We start from the raw sequence: 21,592 nt of genomic DNA, 5'->3' as shown, positions 1-21,592 counted from the left end.
TTATAATCATTATGTCAGTGTCTCTAAGGCAACTTGTTGATTACATTGAGTTTGTAGAACATTTCCACCCATAAATGAGGTATATCTTATTTAGGACATCTTAATTTTCTTGTCAGTGTTTTATAGTTTTTTTAATTGGCAGTTTTATAGAGGTTTTGTGCATGTTTTTATAAACTTATCTCAAGTATTCTGGTTTTCATTCTATCTTTAATGGAATTAATTTTTTTTCAGATTGTTCATTGATAATATACAATAAAAGCATTGATTTTTTAACATTGAGTTTGAATCCTTCAATCTTGGTAAATTCACTTGTTTCTTTAAAAAAAAATAATTTGTCCGTACCAATTTAATTTGTGCCACACTGCTTGCAGTCAGCGTCTTAGTTCCTTGACCAGGGATCAAACCTAGGCCCAGCAGTGAAAGCCCTGAGCGCTAACCACTGGACTGGAATTCCCTGAAAACAGAATGTATAGAATTTACTTAATGTACAGTCATGTCATCTCCAGTGCAGCTTTTCTCATGCCTTTCTTGTATAAGTTATTGTTCTAGGAATTCAAATAGTTGGAGTATGTTTCTTTACGTCAGTACTTTAGCTGATAAATTCAGAAGGAATGATACAATTATAAAATGGCTTTTTCAGTAGCCCCTAATAACACTTGAGGTCTGGTCACCAATCAAAAAAGGATACAAAATCTAATAGATGGAAAATTGATAGGAAGATTTATAGTATTGTGGGCATATCAAATTGACCGTGTCTGAAACCACTCACTGTTGTTAACACTACTAAAAACTGGCACAGTCAGACATTATGTGTCTACATATGTGATGTGGTAGAATATTCCACTAGGTCTTAAAAAAAAAAACCAACAAACTTCTGTTTCTCTGAATTCATGTTTATCTCACTTTCTTAAACATTTGGAGCCTACTTAGAAATAGCTGTTTCAGTGTTGTCTGTTGATTCTCTCACTGCTGACAGCTGTAGATCTGTTTTTATAGATTGGTTTTTCTTTGGCTATGGATCATATAGTCCTCTTTGCATGATATTTTTTTGTTTTACTCGATGTCAGATTTCTGTGTTGCTGTACTCCACCTTTTGTTGTATTTCTTTAGAAGGCAATGGCACCCCACTCCAGTACTCTTGCCTGGAAAATCCCGTGGATGGAGGACCCTGGAAGGCTGCGGTCCATGGGGTCGCTGAGGGTCGGACACAACTGAGTGACTTCACTATCATGCATTGGAGAAGGAAATGGCAACCCATTCCAGGGTTCTTGCCTGGAGAATCCCAGGGATGGGGGAGCCTGGTGGGCTGCCATCTATGGGGTCGCACAGAGTCATACACTACTGAAGTGACTTAGCAGCAGAGTAGTATTAGGCTTTCTTCTGACATGTAGTTCACTTAATTGGAATTTGTTTGAGTGAGTGTAGCACTTCTTTGGAGAAGGCAACGGCACCCCACTCCAGTACTCTTGCCTAGAAAATCCTATGGATGGAGGAGCCTGGTGGCCTGCAGTCCATGGGGTCGCTAAGGGTCGGACACGACTGAGAGACTTCACTTTCACTTTTCACATTCATGAATTGGAGAAGGAAATGGCAACCCACTCCAGTGTTCTTACCTGGAGAATCCCAGGGACCGGGAGCCTGGTGGGCTGCTGTCTATGGGGTCGCACAGAGTTCGACACGACTGGGGTGACTTAGCAGCACTTCTTTAGACTAATTTATCACATTGCAAAGGAAATAGATTTCTGAAGATCCTACCCAATGTCCTGTGTATTATGTGGTCTTTCCACATAATACAAGTTATGTAGAATACATAATACAGACTCTTTACCATCCGAGCCACCGGGAAGCCTGGTCTTTCCACACCCCAAATCTGTCTGTCTTTTCAATTCAGTGACACTGGCAGACTCTGCTCGGTTTCTACCTTTTTGCATTGTGGCCTGGAGATTACCTGTAATTAGTAACATTGGGATGTTGTAAGGGTCGTCTTAGGTTTTTAATTTCCTCTCTAAAGCATCCATATACATGCCCTTCCTGCTTTCCAAAATCTTGAAACTGTTGCTTAATGTGTTTTGTCTGATTTTCCTTTTTTTGTTTGTTTTTTCTTTCATGTAGGAGAGTAAATCTATTCCCTGTTATTCCATCTTGAAAGTAAACTTTTACATATTTGCTTTTATTGTTTTATGTATTACATAAGGTAGGAGTTTTGGTGGGAGGAAGAACAACAAAAAAAAAATACAGGCTAGTGCTTAAGAAAAAACAGCAGTGATTTTTTTGTTATGTTAAAAAGTAAGTTTATTTGAATTTTGATTAGTATTTTGTTGTAAACTAATATTTGTATATAATCATATACTTTGTGGAAAGTTGACATTTTTATAATAGCTTCCTTGTAAGTATATGCTATATCACTTCTTTTATTAAGCCCTATTTTCAATTCATCAATAAAATTGTATAGTTTTTTATAAGTGATTTCTGTATTTCCTTATTAGTTTATATTTTGGTATTTATAGTTTTGCTTGCATTATTAGTGGAGTTTTAAAGTTATTTTTTATAGTGTTTTATTTATATATTTTATAATTAACCATGGTACTTAATTTCCATTTTATAGTATTTTAGATTGCTTTTATTACATATTAAGTATGTTAACCTTTTGTGTGTCTAGTATTTTTTTATACCCCACCTTTTAAAAAAATTCAGTTCATCTTTTAAAATGAAAATATCAGTATTTTCTTTATGAGTGCTGTCTTCTTTTGATTTGCGTAGAATTCTTTCTTCCAGACAAATACATAAAAACTCAAATTTTCTTTGAGTACTGCTGCAGTTTTTATTTTTTCCAAAGAGCTATCCAGGGGCTCTAAGACTTTTTTTTTTTTTTTTTAATGAATCACTTCTGTATTTTACTTCATTTTTTAATATATTCAAGTGATAATATATTTAAAGTTTTTTTATGTCTGTTATCTAATATCAGTTTCAAAAATTTGTTTTTTTTTAAAATATTCCATAATTTTAGTGTTACTCTTGAGTAGGTATAGTTTTGGGGCTCCCCTGGTGGCTCAGTGGTCAAGAATCGGTCTGCAGTGCAGGAGACCCAGGTTCAGTTCCTGGGTTGGGAAGATCCCCTGGAGGAGGGCATGGCAGCCCACTCCAGTGTTCTTGCCTGGAGAATCCCTATGGACAGAGGAGCCTGGTGGGCCACAGTCCATGGGGTCGCAGAGTCGGACATGACTGAGCCACTCAGCAGCACAGCAAGTGTGGTTTTTCTTTATTCAACACATACTAATAGATGTTCAAAATTTGAGATTAGGTAGATATCTTTTATAATCAGTTTTAGAGACTAGTTAAAGGCAGAATTTTTAAAATAATTATCACATTGTGTATTGAGGCCACATATCTGGGCAAGTAAAAGAAGGGGGTTTTTTTGGTTGGTTTTTAAGAAAATCTTGAAGTGATAGAATCACAATTTTTTGGTTAACATCTAAGTTTTTTTGGTTCATTTTTTTTTCTGTATTAATACATTTTATAACCTTTGCTAAAGAAATATTTTTCTGTTTTTATAGTTTTGGTAAGCAGTTTGGAGGAAAAAGAGGATGTGATTGTCTTGTATTAGAACCTTCAGAAATGATTGTGGTAAGAACTTTAAAAAATGTTGAATTCCTTTTTGTTACGCTTGACTTTCAACTTTAAATATAGTGATCTTTTAAATACTCAAAAAGGTTCCATTAACGTTACTTTTTAAATGTTTTACTAAGTAGCATCAAACCGTATATATTTATATATACCTAGTTTGATGCGTTTTCACCCACTTTGAATATTTTTTCTGATTCTTGAGAGAATTTGAAACATGATGCAGTTATATCTAAAGTATTACCAATTTGGTAATTCTTTTACTACATTCGCCAGAAAATTTAAATAAGAGCTCTGAAAGGGAACCCTGATTTTCCTATTCAATATAGGTAGTAATCTTTGAGCATCTGTGTTCTGTACCCTGGACTTGAGGGAAAGAGACAGAAGAAAAGAGACACAATTATATCTAAGAAATGGTTTACATTTTAATATTTATTTAAGGATTAGTTCTTTACTTTTTCCCAAGAAAGCTAGGTAATTGATTTAACTTTAAAAAATAAGACTTTTTTCCCTCACCATTTGAAGAATCCGGAACACAGCTCTCTTTTACCTTGTTCTGAGATGACCTTACTAGGAAACAGCTAATACTGAATGGACGCTTTGTCCTACTAGCATCTCATGTGGATGGTCATGTCATCTGATTTGATTTAAACTATTGAGAAATGAGGCTGAATTCTTAATATAGCCTTTTAATATCAGGGTTCGAAACTAAACTACTTTATTTCATAGTGTTATAGTCAGATTGACATCTTCAGCTAGATTCTGTGATCTCTTTGCCAAATTGGATCATCTACATTGTCATGAGCTTAGTGTCCTAAATTTCATACAAGCAACTGGATTTTAAGCTCCTAAAAGGCTGAGATCAGTTTTTATTCCATTTGTGTCTTCGATAGTATTTCAGAGTACTTCCAATATAGTAAATAAATATTCAGTAAATTTTACTGGTTCTCAAGTTTGTTCAAGGCTTAGACTATGCCTTGTATTATGTTTATTTTAAGTGTTGGTATACATGGCATATCTATTAAGGCCTCAGAACTCTTTCTTTTAAATAAGTGCATTGAGAGACATGGTAGGAAAACTGCTTCAGGCAGTAGGGTTTTCTCATTTATTTGTGATACGTATTTCTCATACTTTATGGAAAAAGAATGGTGCTTTTGCCATAGTGTTTTTGTATGCAGTTGACCCTTAGACAACATGGATTTGAACTGCTCAGTCCACTTATGCAGGTATTTTTCAGTAGTAAATTCTGCAATACTACAGTGTGGTTGGTTGAATCATGTATACAGAGGGCAGACTATAAGTTATATGTGGATTAAGCAACACCTTGTACATACTTTTGTTTTATTGTGGTAAAATACACTTAGGGAATTTACTGTCTTAGCCATTTTTAAATGTAGAGTTCAATTTGTTAAGTTAATTATTAAATTTATATCTATCAATTTTCATTTTTAATTAAAGGGAAGAATTGTACTTATCTTGCCTCAAGCCTGGAGTTAACCTTTTCTATGAGGAGATCTGCTTGCTTTTAGTGGAAAGCAGTATTGAGATGCCAAGAGCTGGCAGCTGAGTGTTTTCATTGCTTCAGGTGCCTCAGTACTTGTAAGGCCTTTCAGTGAACAGAGCTAGAAAATATACATCTGAGTGTATATATATATATACACATACATATACACATATACACCTGTATTTATTTCTTTTATATATATCTATAAAACCTAGAGTTAATTCTCATATTCTCTTTTATTTGTACCTTCTTTCACTAAATGGTGAGAAACTTGGTCTCCATTATCATCAAAATATTTACTTAAGACAGTTTTAAAATTGCTTGCTCATAACAGTGTAGAAATCACCACTAGCTAGAGTATTAACATATACATATATACTTATTTTACGTGTACAATTTATTGATACTACAAATGTATACCACTTAAAACCTATCTCTCTATAAAAATATAAAATATTTGCATCACCTACCTTACAAAGTAAGGAAATATTCAGAGAATTATAGGGGCCTTGCAGAAGGACAGAGAAAGGCCAGTGAGAGAACTAGATTAAAGGATCTCCCTTTGGCCAAATGTGGGACTATGAGAATCCAAATAAAAATGTGTAGTAATTAATGGTACCTTCCTGTATAATAAAGAATTTATAAATTCTAATATTATGAATGAATGAAAAGGAGAATTTCTTCCTGATAGTCAAATGCCAACTAATATGTCTTAAAGGAATGACTAAGTTAGAAAATAATTGTGTGTTAGTTGCTCAGTCGTGCCCAACTCTTTGCGACCCCATGGACTGCAGTCCACCAGGTTCCTCTGTCCATGAGATTTTCCAGGCAAGGATACTGGAGTGGGTTGCCATTTCCTTCTCCAGGGATCTTCCCAACCCAGGGATCGAACCCGGGTCTCCTGTACTGCAGGCAAATTCTTTACCAAATTCTTTCCCTGAGCTACAAGGGAAGCAAATGTTCGTTGAGAAATGGGATACTTAACATAATCTCATTTTTATCTCCCCACAAATCATTTATGAAGGGAAAAATTACCAAATTTTTGATGGGGAAACAGAAGGATATGATACCACTGTAACAAAAATTATTGCTACTGCCATCAGTATAGGCATAATGTGATACCATACTACTCCTGATACAGTGCACTGAAGAGGACAGAACATTATCTCTGAGAAATATGCCTGCTGGAAGTGCATGCCTGAAACTAATCATTAAGAAATATCAGACCAAAAAGACATTTTTCAAATTGCTGGCTTATATCACAGAAAGACTGAGAAACTGTTTCATGTTAAAGGAGAAAAAAAGATATAACTAAATGGAATGCTTTTTATTTTGCTTTAAATCTTGGAGGCGGGAGAGGGTCGTAGCTATAAATGATGTTGGCAAGGTTGAGATCTGAACTCGGACTGTGGTCAGTGGTCCCCAACCTTTTTGGCACCAGTTTCATGGTTGACAATTTTTCCAGCCACTGGGGTTGGTGATGATGGTTTTGAGATTATTCAAACTATTATATTTATTGTACACTTTGTTTCTCTTAATATTACTACATCATCTCCACCTCAGATCATCAGGCATTAAATCCCAGAGGTTGGGGGTACCTGGGTTAGATACTATTGAATTTCCTGTTTTTGATTATTTTGGGGGGGGTTGTATAAGATAAAGTCTTTGTTCTAAGGAAATACATGTTGACACATTTTCGGGTCAAGAATCACTTTCTCTTCAATTTATACTCAGTGTTTCAGAAAAAGAAAAAGTATGTGCATATATACAATTTTAAAAATCACCCCAAAAGTCACATCAACTGTATATATTTATGATTGGTAATTTTTTAATTCCATAACTCTGTCATATTGATGAGCAGCCTAGGTAAAAATGCATTATGATTAATAGAAAATAATCTAAAAATAATATTAAGATTTTTCTTTCTGAAGTTCTTGATTTTATTTTCATTCCACCATTTGATGAATCTTAATTTTTTTTTTAGTTTTTCACTACTGTTACATCCTTTGAAATACAAAATTGCACTTAACATTTTGTAACAGTACAGATCTTTGATACCTCAGTGTATCTTTTAGGTGAAATTATTTACAGTTCATAAAAATGCTTGGTCCCAGTGTGTACTTGGACAAGTATGTACATATGTATTTGGTCTGAGTATACATTAAGTAACATGTTTACTATTTTGACAAGTTCTATCAAATGGTTTTATTATGTATATATTTTTACAAATGTCGTGAGTAACCGCTGGTGATTGGGAATGCCTGTTTCTGAACACCTTCCTTGTTACCTGATAGGTTAATCATCTCAATCTGATACATAATAATGAAATCTTATTTTAATTTGTGCATATTCTCATATGCTTTACAGAAGGCTTATTTTTATTATCCATGTCTCTTTCCAGTTTTTCTACTTGGATTACTCTTTGTGTTCATAAGAACTTTTTATTACTATATAAATGAACACTTTTGTTATAAGAGGTTGTTTATCATTTTATAACTAGTCTAAAGTGAATTTTGCTCCTTGAAGAGGTTCTCTCAGGGTTACTTGAGATGCTGTCTCCCGGGCTTGAAGTCCTGAAAAATTCCCACCAAGTAAAACATAACTCTCAAAAAATTAAAGTGAATTTTGTATCTATTACAGTTTATTTTTTTTAATCTATTGAGTTTTTTAAACTCTTACAACTTTTTGGTTTGAAGTCATACTAGAAAGACCTTCTGATGACAGGATTATTGAAGTTTTAAAATCTGTATTACTTTATTGAATTTTATCAGTTCATTGTTTTAATTAAACTTTTAAGTCTTACTTCTTCTGGGCAACTGAAGACAGTAGTAAACACTTAACTGTCTCCAAATATTTCCTCCAAAAACAATGTAGTACTAAAAGCAGGGTGTAAGAAATCTATGCACAAACCGTGCCCACAACACAAGTTGAAAATAGAGGGTGCTCAAGCTTGAAAATAGTTGTAAATATAAAGAGAGAAATCACCAGTTCCCAGCTTGCTATCTCTCTCACTTCATCTCTACTCCCAACCCTCCAACAAAACTTTATGATGAGTAGAGGCCAACCATCCAGATCTATAGAAAACCCAGAAAATGGAAGCTAGCAAATGGAAAAATGGTTGGCCTCCATTGCAAGAAGACTAATTCTACACTAAGTGTAAAATATGTGTGTACATGTGCATATGTCAGAACAGAAACTACATTATTTAAAATTATGAGTAATTGCAGAATAGTCATCTACATGCAGAGTTCAAGATTAAGACAAAAGGTTTAAAAAAGGGAACAAGCTCCCTTTGGCATTTAAGTGCTAAAGAAGCACATGGGTAAATTTTAGTTTCCTGCAAGCCGAAGTGAACACAAAATCAGGTTTTGCACCTCTGCTTCCACTAGCAAAATGAAAAAAATAGCTTAAAACATCTGTCCTTCAAAGTATTTGAACAAAAGTGGAGTGTGCTTAGTCACTCAGTCATATCTGACTCTGTGACCTTATGGACTACAGAGTCCATGGAATTCTCCAGGCCAGAATACTGGAAGTGGGTAGCCCTTCCCTTCTCCAGGGGATCTTCCCAACCCAGGGATGGAACCCAGGTCTTCTGTGTTGCAGGTGGATTCCTTACCAGCTGAGCCATAAGGGAAGCCCAAGAATACTGGAATGGATATCCTATCCCTTCTCCAGGGGATCTTCCCAACCCAGGAATTGAACTGGGGTCTCCTGCATTGCAGGCAGATTCTTTACCAACTGAGCTATCAAGGAGGCCTATTTGACAAAAGAGGTGCTATTAAATGAGGGATTTCATAAGACATCCTAGTATCACAAAAAGGTAAAAAAGGAAACTTGACAAATCTAAGTATCAATATGATAAAAATGATAATTCTTACATGACAGCTAAGAAAAAGTTTCTCCCTATCCTAGTCATGCAGATGAAAAGTGTGGCTGCACTCCAGACAGAATTAAATATATTCAGTCAACTAATTGAGGTATTGAAAAACAAAAAGCATGTAGAATCAGAAATTTAAAAACCAAGAAAAGAAAATGCTTCCCCTCCCCTTCCACAAAAAGTAAAAGGAGTATGAATTTAGTAAGGAATGGATAACAAATCTTTTAGAAAAAAATGAATTGTAAGCTTCTCCCAGGGAAAATCAAGTCAAATGAAAATTTAATAAGGTGTATCGAAGAAGGTCAGGAAAGAACCAAGTTAATGAAAATGACACACAGGATAAAGTAAAAGTGTCAGAAATACGGTTATATACTTGAAAGTCACTAAGAGAGCAAATCTTAAACCATCTCACTACAAAAATGGTAATTGTGTGACATAGAGCTGTTAGTTAAAGCTATGGTGGTAGTCACCTTGTAATATGTAAATATATCAACAGTGTTGTACACCTTAAGCTTATACATTGTTCTGTTAGTCTTAAAACTGGAAAAAAGTGTCAGAGAAAATAGGGTGAGAAATAATTGTAATAAATAAGGAAAACAATACAAGGATTAAAGGACATTTTAAATGTTTAAGTACAGAAGTGATCCTAAAATAAAAATACAGGTCTTCCTAGGCACCAAAAATATTTTTTTTATTAAAAAGCAAGGAATACCTGTTTCTCAGAGAAATAAGTATAACAAAATACACCTAAAATATTATCATAGAATTGAGACTGAAAATAGATTAGTCATACCAATAAATGTGAATGTGCTTAATCCACCTTAAGGCTACACCTTGAAAATTTTAAACCTATCAAACAACTTTCTGTCAAAGGATGAGTGAATACACACTGAATTGATAGAATTTGCAAAATAACCATAGTAAAAATATACTATGTATCAACCTATGGAATACATCTAAAAGTGGTCAGAAACTAAAGGGAATAAAAAGCAGACAATATGAACCAACTCTCGGGAGATCCAGATATTAGAGATAACACATAGACAATTTAGCAAAAGATTAGAAAATATAAAATGAAAAAATTAATCCCAAACTCTACAACTTGAAACATAACTTAAAATAAAATCTCATCTAGGTTAAAGAGAAGGTAAAACTTAGCTGAATAGAGACTTAGGGAATTGAATGATAAGCAGGAGGAAGATAAGAGTCACCTCTTTAAACAGTAGCGGTTTGCACTGGGCAGGTCCACTTACATGTATATTTTTATTTTGTGCATACTACAGTACTACATGATCCACAGTTGCTTGAATCTGTGGATGTAAGAGCTAAGGATACAGAGGACCAGTTGTGAAGTTACACACAGATTTTAAACTGCATGGAGGGTCAAGTGCTACTGTGCCCCACAATGCTGAAGGGTCAACTGTTTACAGGTCCAAGGAAAAATAAAATAGAATGTAAGATAGACAGGCAATAGAGTGAAAAAGTCATTTTTTTTCCCCTCATTTTATTTTCTGGACTAATTTTTTAAAACATTGAAATATAGTTGATTTTACAGTTAGTGCTGTATAGCAAAGTGACTCAGTTATACATATATGCATTCTTTTTCATATTATTTTCCATTATGGTTTATTGTAGAATATTAAATACAGTTCTCTGTGCCATACAGTAGGACCTTGTTGTTTACCCATTCTATATATACCAGTTTGTATCTGCTAATCCCAAACTCCCAATTAATCCCTCTCCCACCCTTCTCCCCCTTGGCAACCACCAGTCTAATCTCTATCTGTGATTTTGTTTCTGTTTCATAGATAAGTTTATTTGTGTCCTACTTTAGATTCCATATGTAAGTGATATCATATGATATTTGTCTTTTTCTTACTGACTTCACTTGGTGTGATAATCTTCAGTTGTATCCATGTTACTGCAAATGGCATTTTACTCTTTATGGCTGCGTAAGTATTCCATTGTGTATATGTACCACATCTTCTTTATTCATTCATTGATGGACATTTAGATTGCTTCCATGTTTTGGCTGTTGTAAATAGTATTGCTGTGAACACAGGGGGATGCATGTATGTATCCTTTAAATTATAGTTTTGTTTGGCTAGATACCCATGAGTGGGAATGCTGGATCATATAGTAATTCTACTTTCAGTTTTCTGAGGAATATCTGTACTGTTTTCCACAATAGTGTAGGAAGGTTCACTTTTCTCAACACCCTCTCCAGCATTTATTTGTAGACTTATTTGGCCATTCTGAGATGACACCTCATTATAGTTTTAATTTGTATTTCTCTACTAATTAGTAGCATTGAGCATTTGTTCACATGCTTGTTGGCCATCTGTATGTCTTCTTTGGAGAAATGTCTCCAGATCTGTTGGGTTGTTTTGTTGTCAAGTTGTATGACCTGTTTGTATAATTTGGAAATTAAGCCCTTGTCGGTACATCATTTGCAAATATTTTCTTCCATTCTGTAGGTTGTCTTTTTGTTTTGTTTATGGTTTTCTTTGCTGTGCAAAAGCTTGTTTGATCAGGTCCCAGTTCGTTTTCATTTTTATTTCTATTCCTTGGGAGACTCAGAGTGAAAAGGTCATATCCTTGTATAATTGGAGTCATAGAGGACAGGAGGGAATAACCATATTATTATAAGTAAGAGATTTTTCCAAAACCAAAAAGATGTCATCTCACAGATTTTAAAACTCTACAGGATGAACATAAACTCTAACAGGATAAATACAAGCTATGCATAAGCACATCATAGTAAAACTATTGAAAACAAAAGTAAAGAGAAAGTCATAAAGCTAGAAAGACAGAAGAAAAAAAAAACATTTCCAAAGGAGCAGTGGTAAAATACAACAGTGATTTTACCTTACAGAATTTAAAGATTTTCACATAGATGCTAAGAAAATGTTTCATTCAGTTCAGTTCAGTCGCTCAGTCGTGTCCGACTCTCTGCGACCCCATGAACCACAGCACGCCAGGCCTCCCTGTCCATCACCAACTCCCGGAGTTCACTCAGACTCACGTCCATCGAGTCAGTGATGCCATCCAGCCATCTCATCCTATGTCATCCCCTTCTCCTCCTGCCCCCAATCCCTCCCAGCATCAGAGTCTTTTCCAATGAGTCAACTCTTCAGATGAGGTGGCCAAAGTACTGGAGTTTCAGCTTTAGCATCATTCCTTCCAAAGAAATCCCAGGGCTGATCTCCTTCAGAGTGGACTGGTTGGATCTCCTTGCAGTCCAAGGGACTCTCAAGAGTCTTCTCCAACACCATAGTTCAAAAGCATCAATTCTTTGGTGCTCAGCCTTCTTCACAGTCCAACTCTCACATCCAGTGTTTCATTAGTAGACCAGAACTCATTTTACTAAAAGAAAATTTTTCAGGCAAAAGAGAATCTCAGACGGAAGCACAGAGATGTGGAACAAAGGACAGTGGACAGAATAAATATATGGGTACATGTAAATGTGTATTGGGCTTCCCTGGTAGCTCAGGGAGTACAGAATCTGCCTGCAGTGCAGAAGACCTGGGTTCAGTCCCTGGGTTGGGAAGATCCTGTGGAGAAGGAAATAGCAACCCACTCCAGTATTCTTGCATGGAAAATCCCACGGACAGAGGAGCCTAGTGGGCTACAGTCCATGGGGTCAAAAAGAGTCAGACACGACTGAATAACTAACACTTTTTGCTTTCAAAGATGTGTTGCCTACAGGTATGCTTTTTTTTTTTAATTGCGTATTCCTAATAATTTTTTTTTTAATTGAAGGTTTGTAGCAGCCCCACATCAAGCTAGTCCATTGGTGCCATTTTTTATTATTATATTTGTTACAGTGATCTGTGATCAGTGATCTTTGATGTTACTATTATGCTTGTTTTGGGGCACCATGAACCACAGCCATATAAAATGGTTGGTAAATGTTGTGTTTTGACTATTCTACCAAACTGACTGTTCCCCCATCTCTCTTCCTATGCCCAGGCTTCCCTCTTCCCTAAGACACAACAATATTGAAATTAGGTCGTTTAACAACCCTACTATGGCCTCTATGTGCTCAAGTGAAAAGAACAGTTGTCCATCTCTCACATTAAATCAAAAGCTGGAAATGATTAAGCTTAGTGAGGAGGGCATGTTGAAATTAAGATAGGCTGAAAGCTAGGCTTCTTGTGCCAAACACTTACCCAAGTTGTGATGGCAAAGGACAGTTTCTCAAAGGAAATGAAAAACCTTTACAGTGAACATATGAACAGTAAGAAAGTGAAACTGCCTTATTGCTTATAAGGTGAAAGTTTTAGTGGTCTGTAGAGAATATCAAACCAACTATGACTTTCCCTTAAGCCAAAACATAATCTAGTGCAAGGTCCGAACTGTCTTTAATTCTGTGAATTCTTCTTTTAGCTAAAAGGCTAAAAGAAGTGAGAACGCTGCAGAAGACATGTTTGAGGCTAGCAGAGGTTGGTTCATGAAGTTTAGGGAAACAACACTCTGCATAATAGTTATATAGAGAACACTATATCAACAGTAGAATACATCTGCTTTTCAAGTACACATGGAATATTTTTAAAAGTTGACTATAGGTGGAACATCAGGCTCAAAAAAGATTTTAAATTTTACAATTTATAGTTTTTGACCACCATAGAATTAATTTAAAAAGCAATTACAAAAACAGAACTGCAACAGACTACAACTTGAAATTTAGGAGTGTATATTAAATCAGTTGTCAAAGAAGAATCACTGTGAAAATGAGAAAATATTTTTAGCTGAATGAAGATGACATATCAAAACGTGGAATTCAGCTTACATCGTTGTTGCTGAGCAAGAAAGGTAGCATTTAAACCTTAATGCTATGAGGATTAAAGGCTGACATTACATATGAGTTTTCACATCATGAAATTAGAGAGCAGCAAACTATACCAACATAAATGAGAAGCAAAGAAATAATAAAGATAAATATTAAAATCAATGACCTGTCAAGCAGACTTAAGAATCAGCAAAGGCGTAAGTTGGTTCTCCAAAAAGAATAATAAAATTGATAAATCCCTGTCAAAAATAATCAAGAACAAAACAGATATTACATAACTAGTATCAGGAGTAAAAAAGAATATAATGCTATGGATCTAATGAACTTAAAAACAAAGTAATAAGGGATATTATGAATATTTTAAGCAAATAAGTTTGAAATTTTAGAGTCAAATTCCTCAAAGTACACAGCTTAACAAAACTGGCACACACCCTTACACAAATAGAAAATCTGCATAATCCAATATCTAGAAAGAAAATGAACCTGAAATTAAATAGCTTCTCATTTAGAAATTCAGACCCACGTGGTTTCACTGATAAATTTTTTAAACAAACATTTAAAGAAGAAATGACACACAAAGTCTAACAGAAAACAGAAAAATTGAATATGTTTCCTTAGCCCAGTTTAATTTCTTTTAATTGAAATACTTTGAAAGCAAAACCCAGCAATATTACTCAAAAAGTATAACACGTCATTTTTTTTTGATGAAAGTATATTTTTAAATTTTCCAATATTAGAAAATCAAATCCTAGTGATACATATATCCATACATATGGCAGAGTTGAATTTATTTCCAGAGCTATGGGATTGATTTAGCATTTGAAAATCAGTGTGATTCATTATATTAATATCATTAGGGGGAAAAATGAGATGATCATCTCTATTGATAGAAAAACAATCACTTGATAATACTCCAAGTTCATTCATGAAGACTTTTAAAACTTTTAGCAGGCTAGGAAAAGAGGGAAATGTTCAGAACCTTATTAAAGTATTCATACAAACCCTACAGTAAACATTTGAAACCTTCTCCTGGCACTTGGGAATATGTTAGAGCTCACCAGTTCCAAATCCAATGTCTAAAAAGCTTATATAGTGCATTTAGGCAAGAGGAAAAAGATTTGAAATGAAAATATAAAACTGTCATAAATGATGTGATTTGCATATAGAAAATAAAAACTGCATGTGAACTCTAGGAATTAATAATCATTTCAGCAAGGTCTTTCAGTACTTGTTCATATACAGAAATCAATTCTATTTGTATTTACAAGTAATAAAATATTAGAAAAATAGAATTTAGTAAGCAAATCACTTGTGTCAAAACATCCATATTCATCAGAATAAATCTAACAAAAAGTATAGGAGACCTCTGTGAAGAAAACCATAAAAAAAGTTTGGGCTGTTAGCTCTAAGTCCATTGAAAGAATCCATTTTTATGATATAAATTGTGTCCATATTGATATAAAATTCAATGTAATCCCCATAAAACCCCAGCAGATTGTCTTATGGAAATTAAAAATTGACCTGACATAAAATTGGGTTGACCAAAAAGTTTGCCTGGGTTTTCCCATAATGTCTTACAGAAAAACGTGAACTTTTTGGCCAACCAATGTTTATGTCAGGTAATAGTTTCTACAGTAACTGTATTTAATACTGAGCTTCCCAGGTGGCACTGGTGGTAAAGAACCTGCCTGCCAATGCAGGAAATAAGAGACACAGGTTCAATCTTTGGGTCTGGAAGATACCTTGGAGTGGGGCGTGGCAACCCACTCCAGTATTCTTGCCTGTAGAATCTCATGGACAGAGGAGCCTGGTGGGCTACAGTCCTTGGGGTCGTAGAGTCAGACACAACTGCAGCGACTGCGCAGGCACGCATGCGTGCATATATAAAACTTTAGCATAAACCAAACAAATTTTCAAAAACTTTGCTTTTAAATACTCTCAAAAAACTCAGCTTGAATAAAAAATGAGATGCCACATCCTCAAATGAGGAGGACCTTTATCATTCATAAAGGTATTTCTTTTCCATAGATTATCTTGTAAATTTAATTAGAGTCCAGTGAAAACTACCATCAGAATGGTGGTGGTTTTGTGCCTAATACATTTGGAACAATAAAAAAGCAAGAGCTTGAACAAACCTGAGAAAGAGGAGCTCTTTTGTGGAACCTAGTAAGTTTTAAAAATAGCTAAAATAATTCAGAAAAAAGGGAAAAAAATGTACTCTTTAAAAAACTGAGTGAATTTAATATATGTAAATTAGTTGGTTTAATTCTACTGGGAATTTTTTTTTTCTGGTGACTTTGTTGTTGTTCAGTTGCTCCATTATGTCTGTCTCTTTGCGACCCCATGGACTACACCATGCCAGGCTTCCCTGTTTTTCAGTAACTCCTGGAATTTGCTCAGACTCATGTCCATTGAGTCGATGATGCCATCCAGCCCTTTCATCTTGTCATCCCCTTCTCATCCTGCTGTCAATCTTTCCCAGCATCAGTCTTTTCCAATGGGTTGGCTCTTCGCGTTCGGTGGCCAAAGCATTGGAGCTTCAGCTTCAGTCCTTCCAATGAATATTCAGTTTGATTTCCTTCAGGATTCACTAGTTTGATCTCCTTGCAGTCCAAGGAACTCTGGAGTCTTCTCCAACACCACAGTTCAAAACCATCAGTTCTTCAGCACTCAACCTTCTTTATGGTCCAATTCTCACATCTGTACATGACTACTGGAAAAACCATAACTTTGAATATATGGACCTTTGTGGGCAAAGTGATGTCTCTGCTTTTTAGGATGCTGTCTAGGTTTGTTACAGTTTTTCTTCCGAGGAGCAAGCGTCTTCTAATTTCATGACTGCAGTCACTGTCTGCAGTGATTTTGGAGCCCAAGAAAATAAAAAGTCTGTCACTGTTTCCATTTATTTCCCATCTGTTTGCCATGAAGTGATGGGACCAGATGCTGTGATCTTAGTTTTTTGAATGTTGAGTTTTAAGCCACCTTTTTACTCCTCCTTTACCTTTATCAAGAGGCTTTTTAGTTCCGCTTCACTTTCTGCCATAAGGGTGGTGTCATGATATTTCTCCTGGCAATCTTGATTCTAGCTTTGCTTTATCCAGCCTGTCATTTCACATGATGTAGTCTGCTGACTTTAAAAAACACTATTTTGTCCATGTCTTGTTAATGGGGTATCCATGAGGAGTGAAGGAGTCAGTAGTTTAATTTTTAGTAGTAATGGCAGTATTATAGAAGTTTTTTATATGTGTCTGTAGAGACACATTACACTTAATTACATATGTGTATGTCACATGTAATTATAATTAATATATACATAAATTTATAAATTATCCATATATCACTAGGAACCAAGATTATGTAGTATCAGGAAATTGATGGTAATGTTAATACGGTTAAAGCTATTACATATGTAAATATACATGTGTATAGTATGAAGAGAAATGATTTGTCATTAAGATAACATTTAATTGTATGTAATTGAATTTACAAATGGTAATTAATATAATACAGTTAATAATATATATGTTAAGATCTTTAAGACTCATTTTTCCCCAATGACTAAGTAAAGCTATAGGGCAAAATTGGAATATATCATCATTTGTCTTAAAATTATTTCCCAGGTTGGTTCACTTTATGAAAAAGTGTGTTTCTTAGGGCTGTTCATTGAAAAAGCTTAGAAGTAGTTTTATTAATTCTTTGTGGCTATAAGAGCGAGCCCAGATTATGGTTGGTAAATATTACTTCCCCACTAAAAGGATATAGTGAGAGTCAAAGTCGCTCAGTCATGTCCGACTTTGTGACCTCATGGACTATACAGCCCATGGAATTCTCCAGGCCAGAATACTGGAGTGGGTAGCCTTTCCCTTCTCCAGGGGATCTTCCCAAACCACATTGCAGGCAGATTCTTTACCAACTGAGCTACCAAGGAAATAATAGATTATATATCACATGTGGAGTAGGAAATGTATTAGGCTAGCAATTCGTGTCAGAAAGCAAAGAAATATCAAAAAACCATTGAGAATTCGTCAGAAGTTTGTAACTTAAAAGGGATAGCTTGACTATCAAAAAATAGTGTTAAAATTTTTTAGCAGAAAGTGTTAGTCACTCAGTGGTGTCTGACTCTGTGACTTCTTGGACTATAGCCGGCCAGGCTCCTCTGTCCATAGAATTCTCCAGGCAAGAATACTGGAATGGGTTGCCATGTCCTTCTCCAGGAGATCTTCCCAGTCCAGGGATCAAACCCGAGTCTCCCACTTTGCAGGCAGATTCTTTACTATCTGAGGCACCAGGGCAGCTTTTAGCAAGAGGGGATATTGAAATTGATTAAAACCTTTTTCCTACATTTGTTACAGTGATCTGTGCCTTTTTCTCCTTTGATTTCTTAATATTATTATAAATAGATTTTTATAATATTAAACTACTCTTTGTTCTTGTACTACTTAAAGGCTGTGGTGTAATTTAACAGACACAAATCCCATAACGCAGACCATGACTGTTAATGGTAACACTGTTTTCAACATTGAGTAGTCTGTTTTTAGTGATGGGGAATGTTAGTTGTTAAGTCGTGTCCAACTCTTTGTGATCCCATGGACTGCACTCTGCCAGGCTCCTCTGCCCATGGAAGTTCCCAGGCAAGAATACTGAAGTGAATTGCCATTTCCGTCTCCAGGGGGTCTTGCCAACTGGGAGGTCAAATCTATATCTCCTGCATTGGCAAGCGTATTCTTTACCAGTGAACCACCAGGAAAGCCCCTTACATACCCAGTAAAGGCTTGACCTGAGCTATTTGTTATATTTTTTCTGTTCTTCTAGGCTTAACTTGATAACTGAGTTTAGGATTCTTGCATTCATTATTTCGTAGTGAGATGTTACCTTGTGATTTAATTTCTAGGACTCTTTCATTTATGTATTCAGATTCTGTGGGCCTTGGGGCTTCAGAGGTGACTTGGTGATAAAGAATCTGTCTGCAGGAGACTTTGGTTTGATCCTTTGGTTGGAAAGAATCTATTGGAGAAAAAAAAATGACAACACACTGTAGTATTCTTGTCTGGAAAACCCCATGGACCAGAGGAGCCTGGCGAGCTACAGTCCATGGGTTGGATAGAGTCGGACACGTCTTGGCAGCTAAACAACAGTGTCTGTCGGCCTTAGTACTTGAAGGCTGTTAACTCTTTTTCTGCATTTGATGGAAGATTTATTTTTTTAACTTGAAAAGATTCTTCCATTTACATCCATTGTGATTGCTGACAGGTTTGGGTTTACTTTTAACACATTATGTCATTTGTATATATTCTATTTTTTCTCTCTTATTATTTTTGTTCTCTATATAAGATAGTGTGTTCTTTTTTCCACTCTCAACTCCCTCCCCCAATACTCCTTTAGATACAGTGTATTTGGTCTATTCTTTTCATGCTAATTCTAGGCTACTTAAAAATAACTAAAGTTAATAAGTTAGCAAAGTTGATAAAAGGTTATTACTGGTGACTATTAACAAAACATAATTGCTTTTGACCAGTATTTTAGTAATACTGATTTCACAAATTTTGTCTGATAGTATTATTTTATGCAGCCTATGTTTGCTCAGTTTAACCATGTATTTAATGTTTCTTTGCTTTTAGTTATTTCTTGGATTTGAGACCTTACTTATGGTACCATTTATGTTACATCTTGAGGCACATCCTTTAAAATTTTTCTTTAATAAAGGGGTTTTGTTAGTAAACATTTCAGTTGGGTATATTGTTTTTTTCTTTTTCTTTCTTTTGCCTGAAAATATCTTTCTTTTGTATTAAGGATTATTTTGCTATGAATGCACTTTTAGGAGAAAGATCTTTTTTTTAATCAGCAGTCAATGTATTCTGTTTTCTGGTATCCATTGGTTTTTTGAGAAGTCAGTTATTACTTTAATTGCCCTTCCTTTATAGCTGATCTTTATTTTTCTTCTGGCTGCACTGAAAATCTGTTTATCTTTTCTGTGTGAATTTGCACTTGTAGTTTATAAGTGTCAGGCGAGTGTATTCTCCTTGGTTCCGTTTCGTCACAACAAAGATTTGAAGTGACGGACATTAAAGCCCTCCGCACGTCACAGCTCTCGGGTCTTGGACAGACCGTGTTATAGCTCTTAGGTCTCGAACAGACCGTGTTATAGCTCTTAGACAAATCAGTGTTACAGCTCCATTTTATTTAGAAAATTGCAAGAGAATGCCATCCTCCAGGTGTGAGGGGATGCTGACGCAAAGACGTGAACCAGCGTGCGGGAGAGAGGGGGAGAGAGAGCAAGAGCCCTTTGGCTCCTCATTTATATGTTTTTTCCTCCCCCTGGGCCTGCCCTATGTAAATTGGGCTAGCCAGGAGTGCTGTTTGTTCTCCCTGAGGTCTTCACTCTGGTCTTCCGTTTTGGACTCCTGTTTCCTATTCTAACTGCCTAACATAAGTACGCTGCTTCAGATTTGTTGGAGAGTTTTGAGCTGTTTTATTTTTTACTTTGGCTGTGCTAGGTCATTGTCGTGGCACAGGGGCTTCTATAGTTATGGAGCACTGGCTCTAGAGCACGTGGTCTTAGTTACCCCAGAGCGTGTGATCTTAATTCCCTAACCAGTGACTAAACACACATTCCCTGTGCTTGAAGGTGGATTCTCAACCCCTGAACCACCAAGGAATTCCCTTTCATGGACATTTTAGAATAGCTTAGTAAAAATAATCTCAGTTATTTTCTCTTTGGACATCATCGTCATTTTTATATTATCACCTTCTTGAACTTTGTTTAAATATGTTAAATATTTTCAGCTAATTCTCTGTATTTCTTAAGATTTTTTTTTCTTTCTCATCTCATTCTGACTTTGTACTCTATACTGCTATTTTTTAGCTCTGTTTTCCTAGTTCGCTAATTCTCTGTTTGCTAAGTCACTTCAGTCGTGTCTGACTCTGTGCGACCCCATAGACGGCAGCCCACCAGGCTCCCCCATCCCTGGGATTCTCCAGGCAAGAACACTGGAGTGGGTTGCCATTTCCTTCTCCAATGCAGGAAAGTGAAAAGTGAAAGGGAAGTCGCTCAGTTCTGTCCGACTTTTCGCGACCCCATGGACCGCAGCCTACCAATCGCCTCTGTCCATGGGATTTTCCAGGCAAGAGTACTGGAGTGGGGTGCCATCGCCTTCTTTGAATTCTCTGTTACTTCTTAAAGTTGACTTAAAAAATGTACAGTGTGAGGGTTTTGAGTTAAGTTTTATTTGTGCAAAATGAGGACTGTAACCCAGGAGGCAGCACCTCAGATAGCTCTGATAAACTGCTCCAAAGAGGCAGGGAGGAAGGTCAGTATGTTGGTGATTTGGGTGAAGGGAGAATACATGGAATCAAGCATGTGTTTTTGTGCAGAAGCTTTCTGCTAGTCATGAGCATACTGGCTCCTCTAGTCTGCTAGAGGAGCTAGTCTGAAGCTCCTCATGAGGATGTTAGTGTCTTTCTGGATATGAGATATAAGAATTGGGCTCATAAAATTGGCTGCTGTAAGTATCTGACTATCTAAAGACGTATTCTGCTTCATTTTTCTTTTTTACTTTCTCTCTCTGACTTTGGGTAATTTCTGTTGACTTGATTGCATCAGGTCTAGTGATGAAACGCATTCCTTATCTTTCAGTTCAGTTCAGTCGCTCATTCGTGTCTGACTCTTTGCGACCCCATGAATTGCAGAATGCCAGGCCTCCCTGTCCATCACCAACTACAGGAGTTCACTCAGACTCACGTCGATCGAGTCAGTGATGCCATCCAGCCATCTCATCCTCTGTCGTCCCCTTCTCCTCCT

General features: G+C 35.9%; 1 protein-coding gene across 8 annotated transcripts in view; it reads left to right on the top strand.

Moving 5' to 3' along the window:
- RAPGEF6 (Rap guanine nucleotide exchange factor 6) overlaps positions 1–21,592 on the top strand; it is a 217,024-nt gene that overhangs the window by 53,981 nt on the left and 141,451 nt on the right. For all 8 annotated transcript variants that reach the window (XM_040241778.1, XM_040241776.1, XM_040241777.1 and 5 more), the window contains one exon: positions 3,555–3,624. In XM_040241778.1, the coding sequence (XP_040097712.1) occupies positions 3,555–3,624 (70 nt within the window). The remainder of the gene's footprint in view (positions 1–3,554; positions 3,625–21,592) is intronic.

This window comes from Oryx dammah, unplaced genomic scaffold (genome assembly GCF_014754425.2).
Source record: "Oryx dammah isolate SB20612 unplaced genomic scaffold, SCBI_Odam_1.1 HiC_scaffold_5, whole genome shotgun sequence".
NCBI lineage: Eukaryota > Metazoa > Chordata > Mammalia > Artiodactyla > Bovidae > Oryx > Oryx dammah.
The sequence above is the reverse complement of the archived record's forward strand: the minus strand, read 5'-3'. Positions and strand labels throughout refer to the sequence as shown.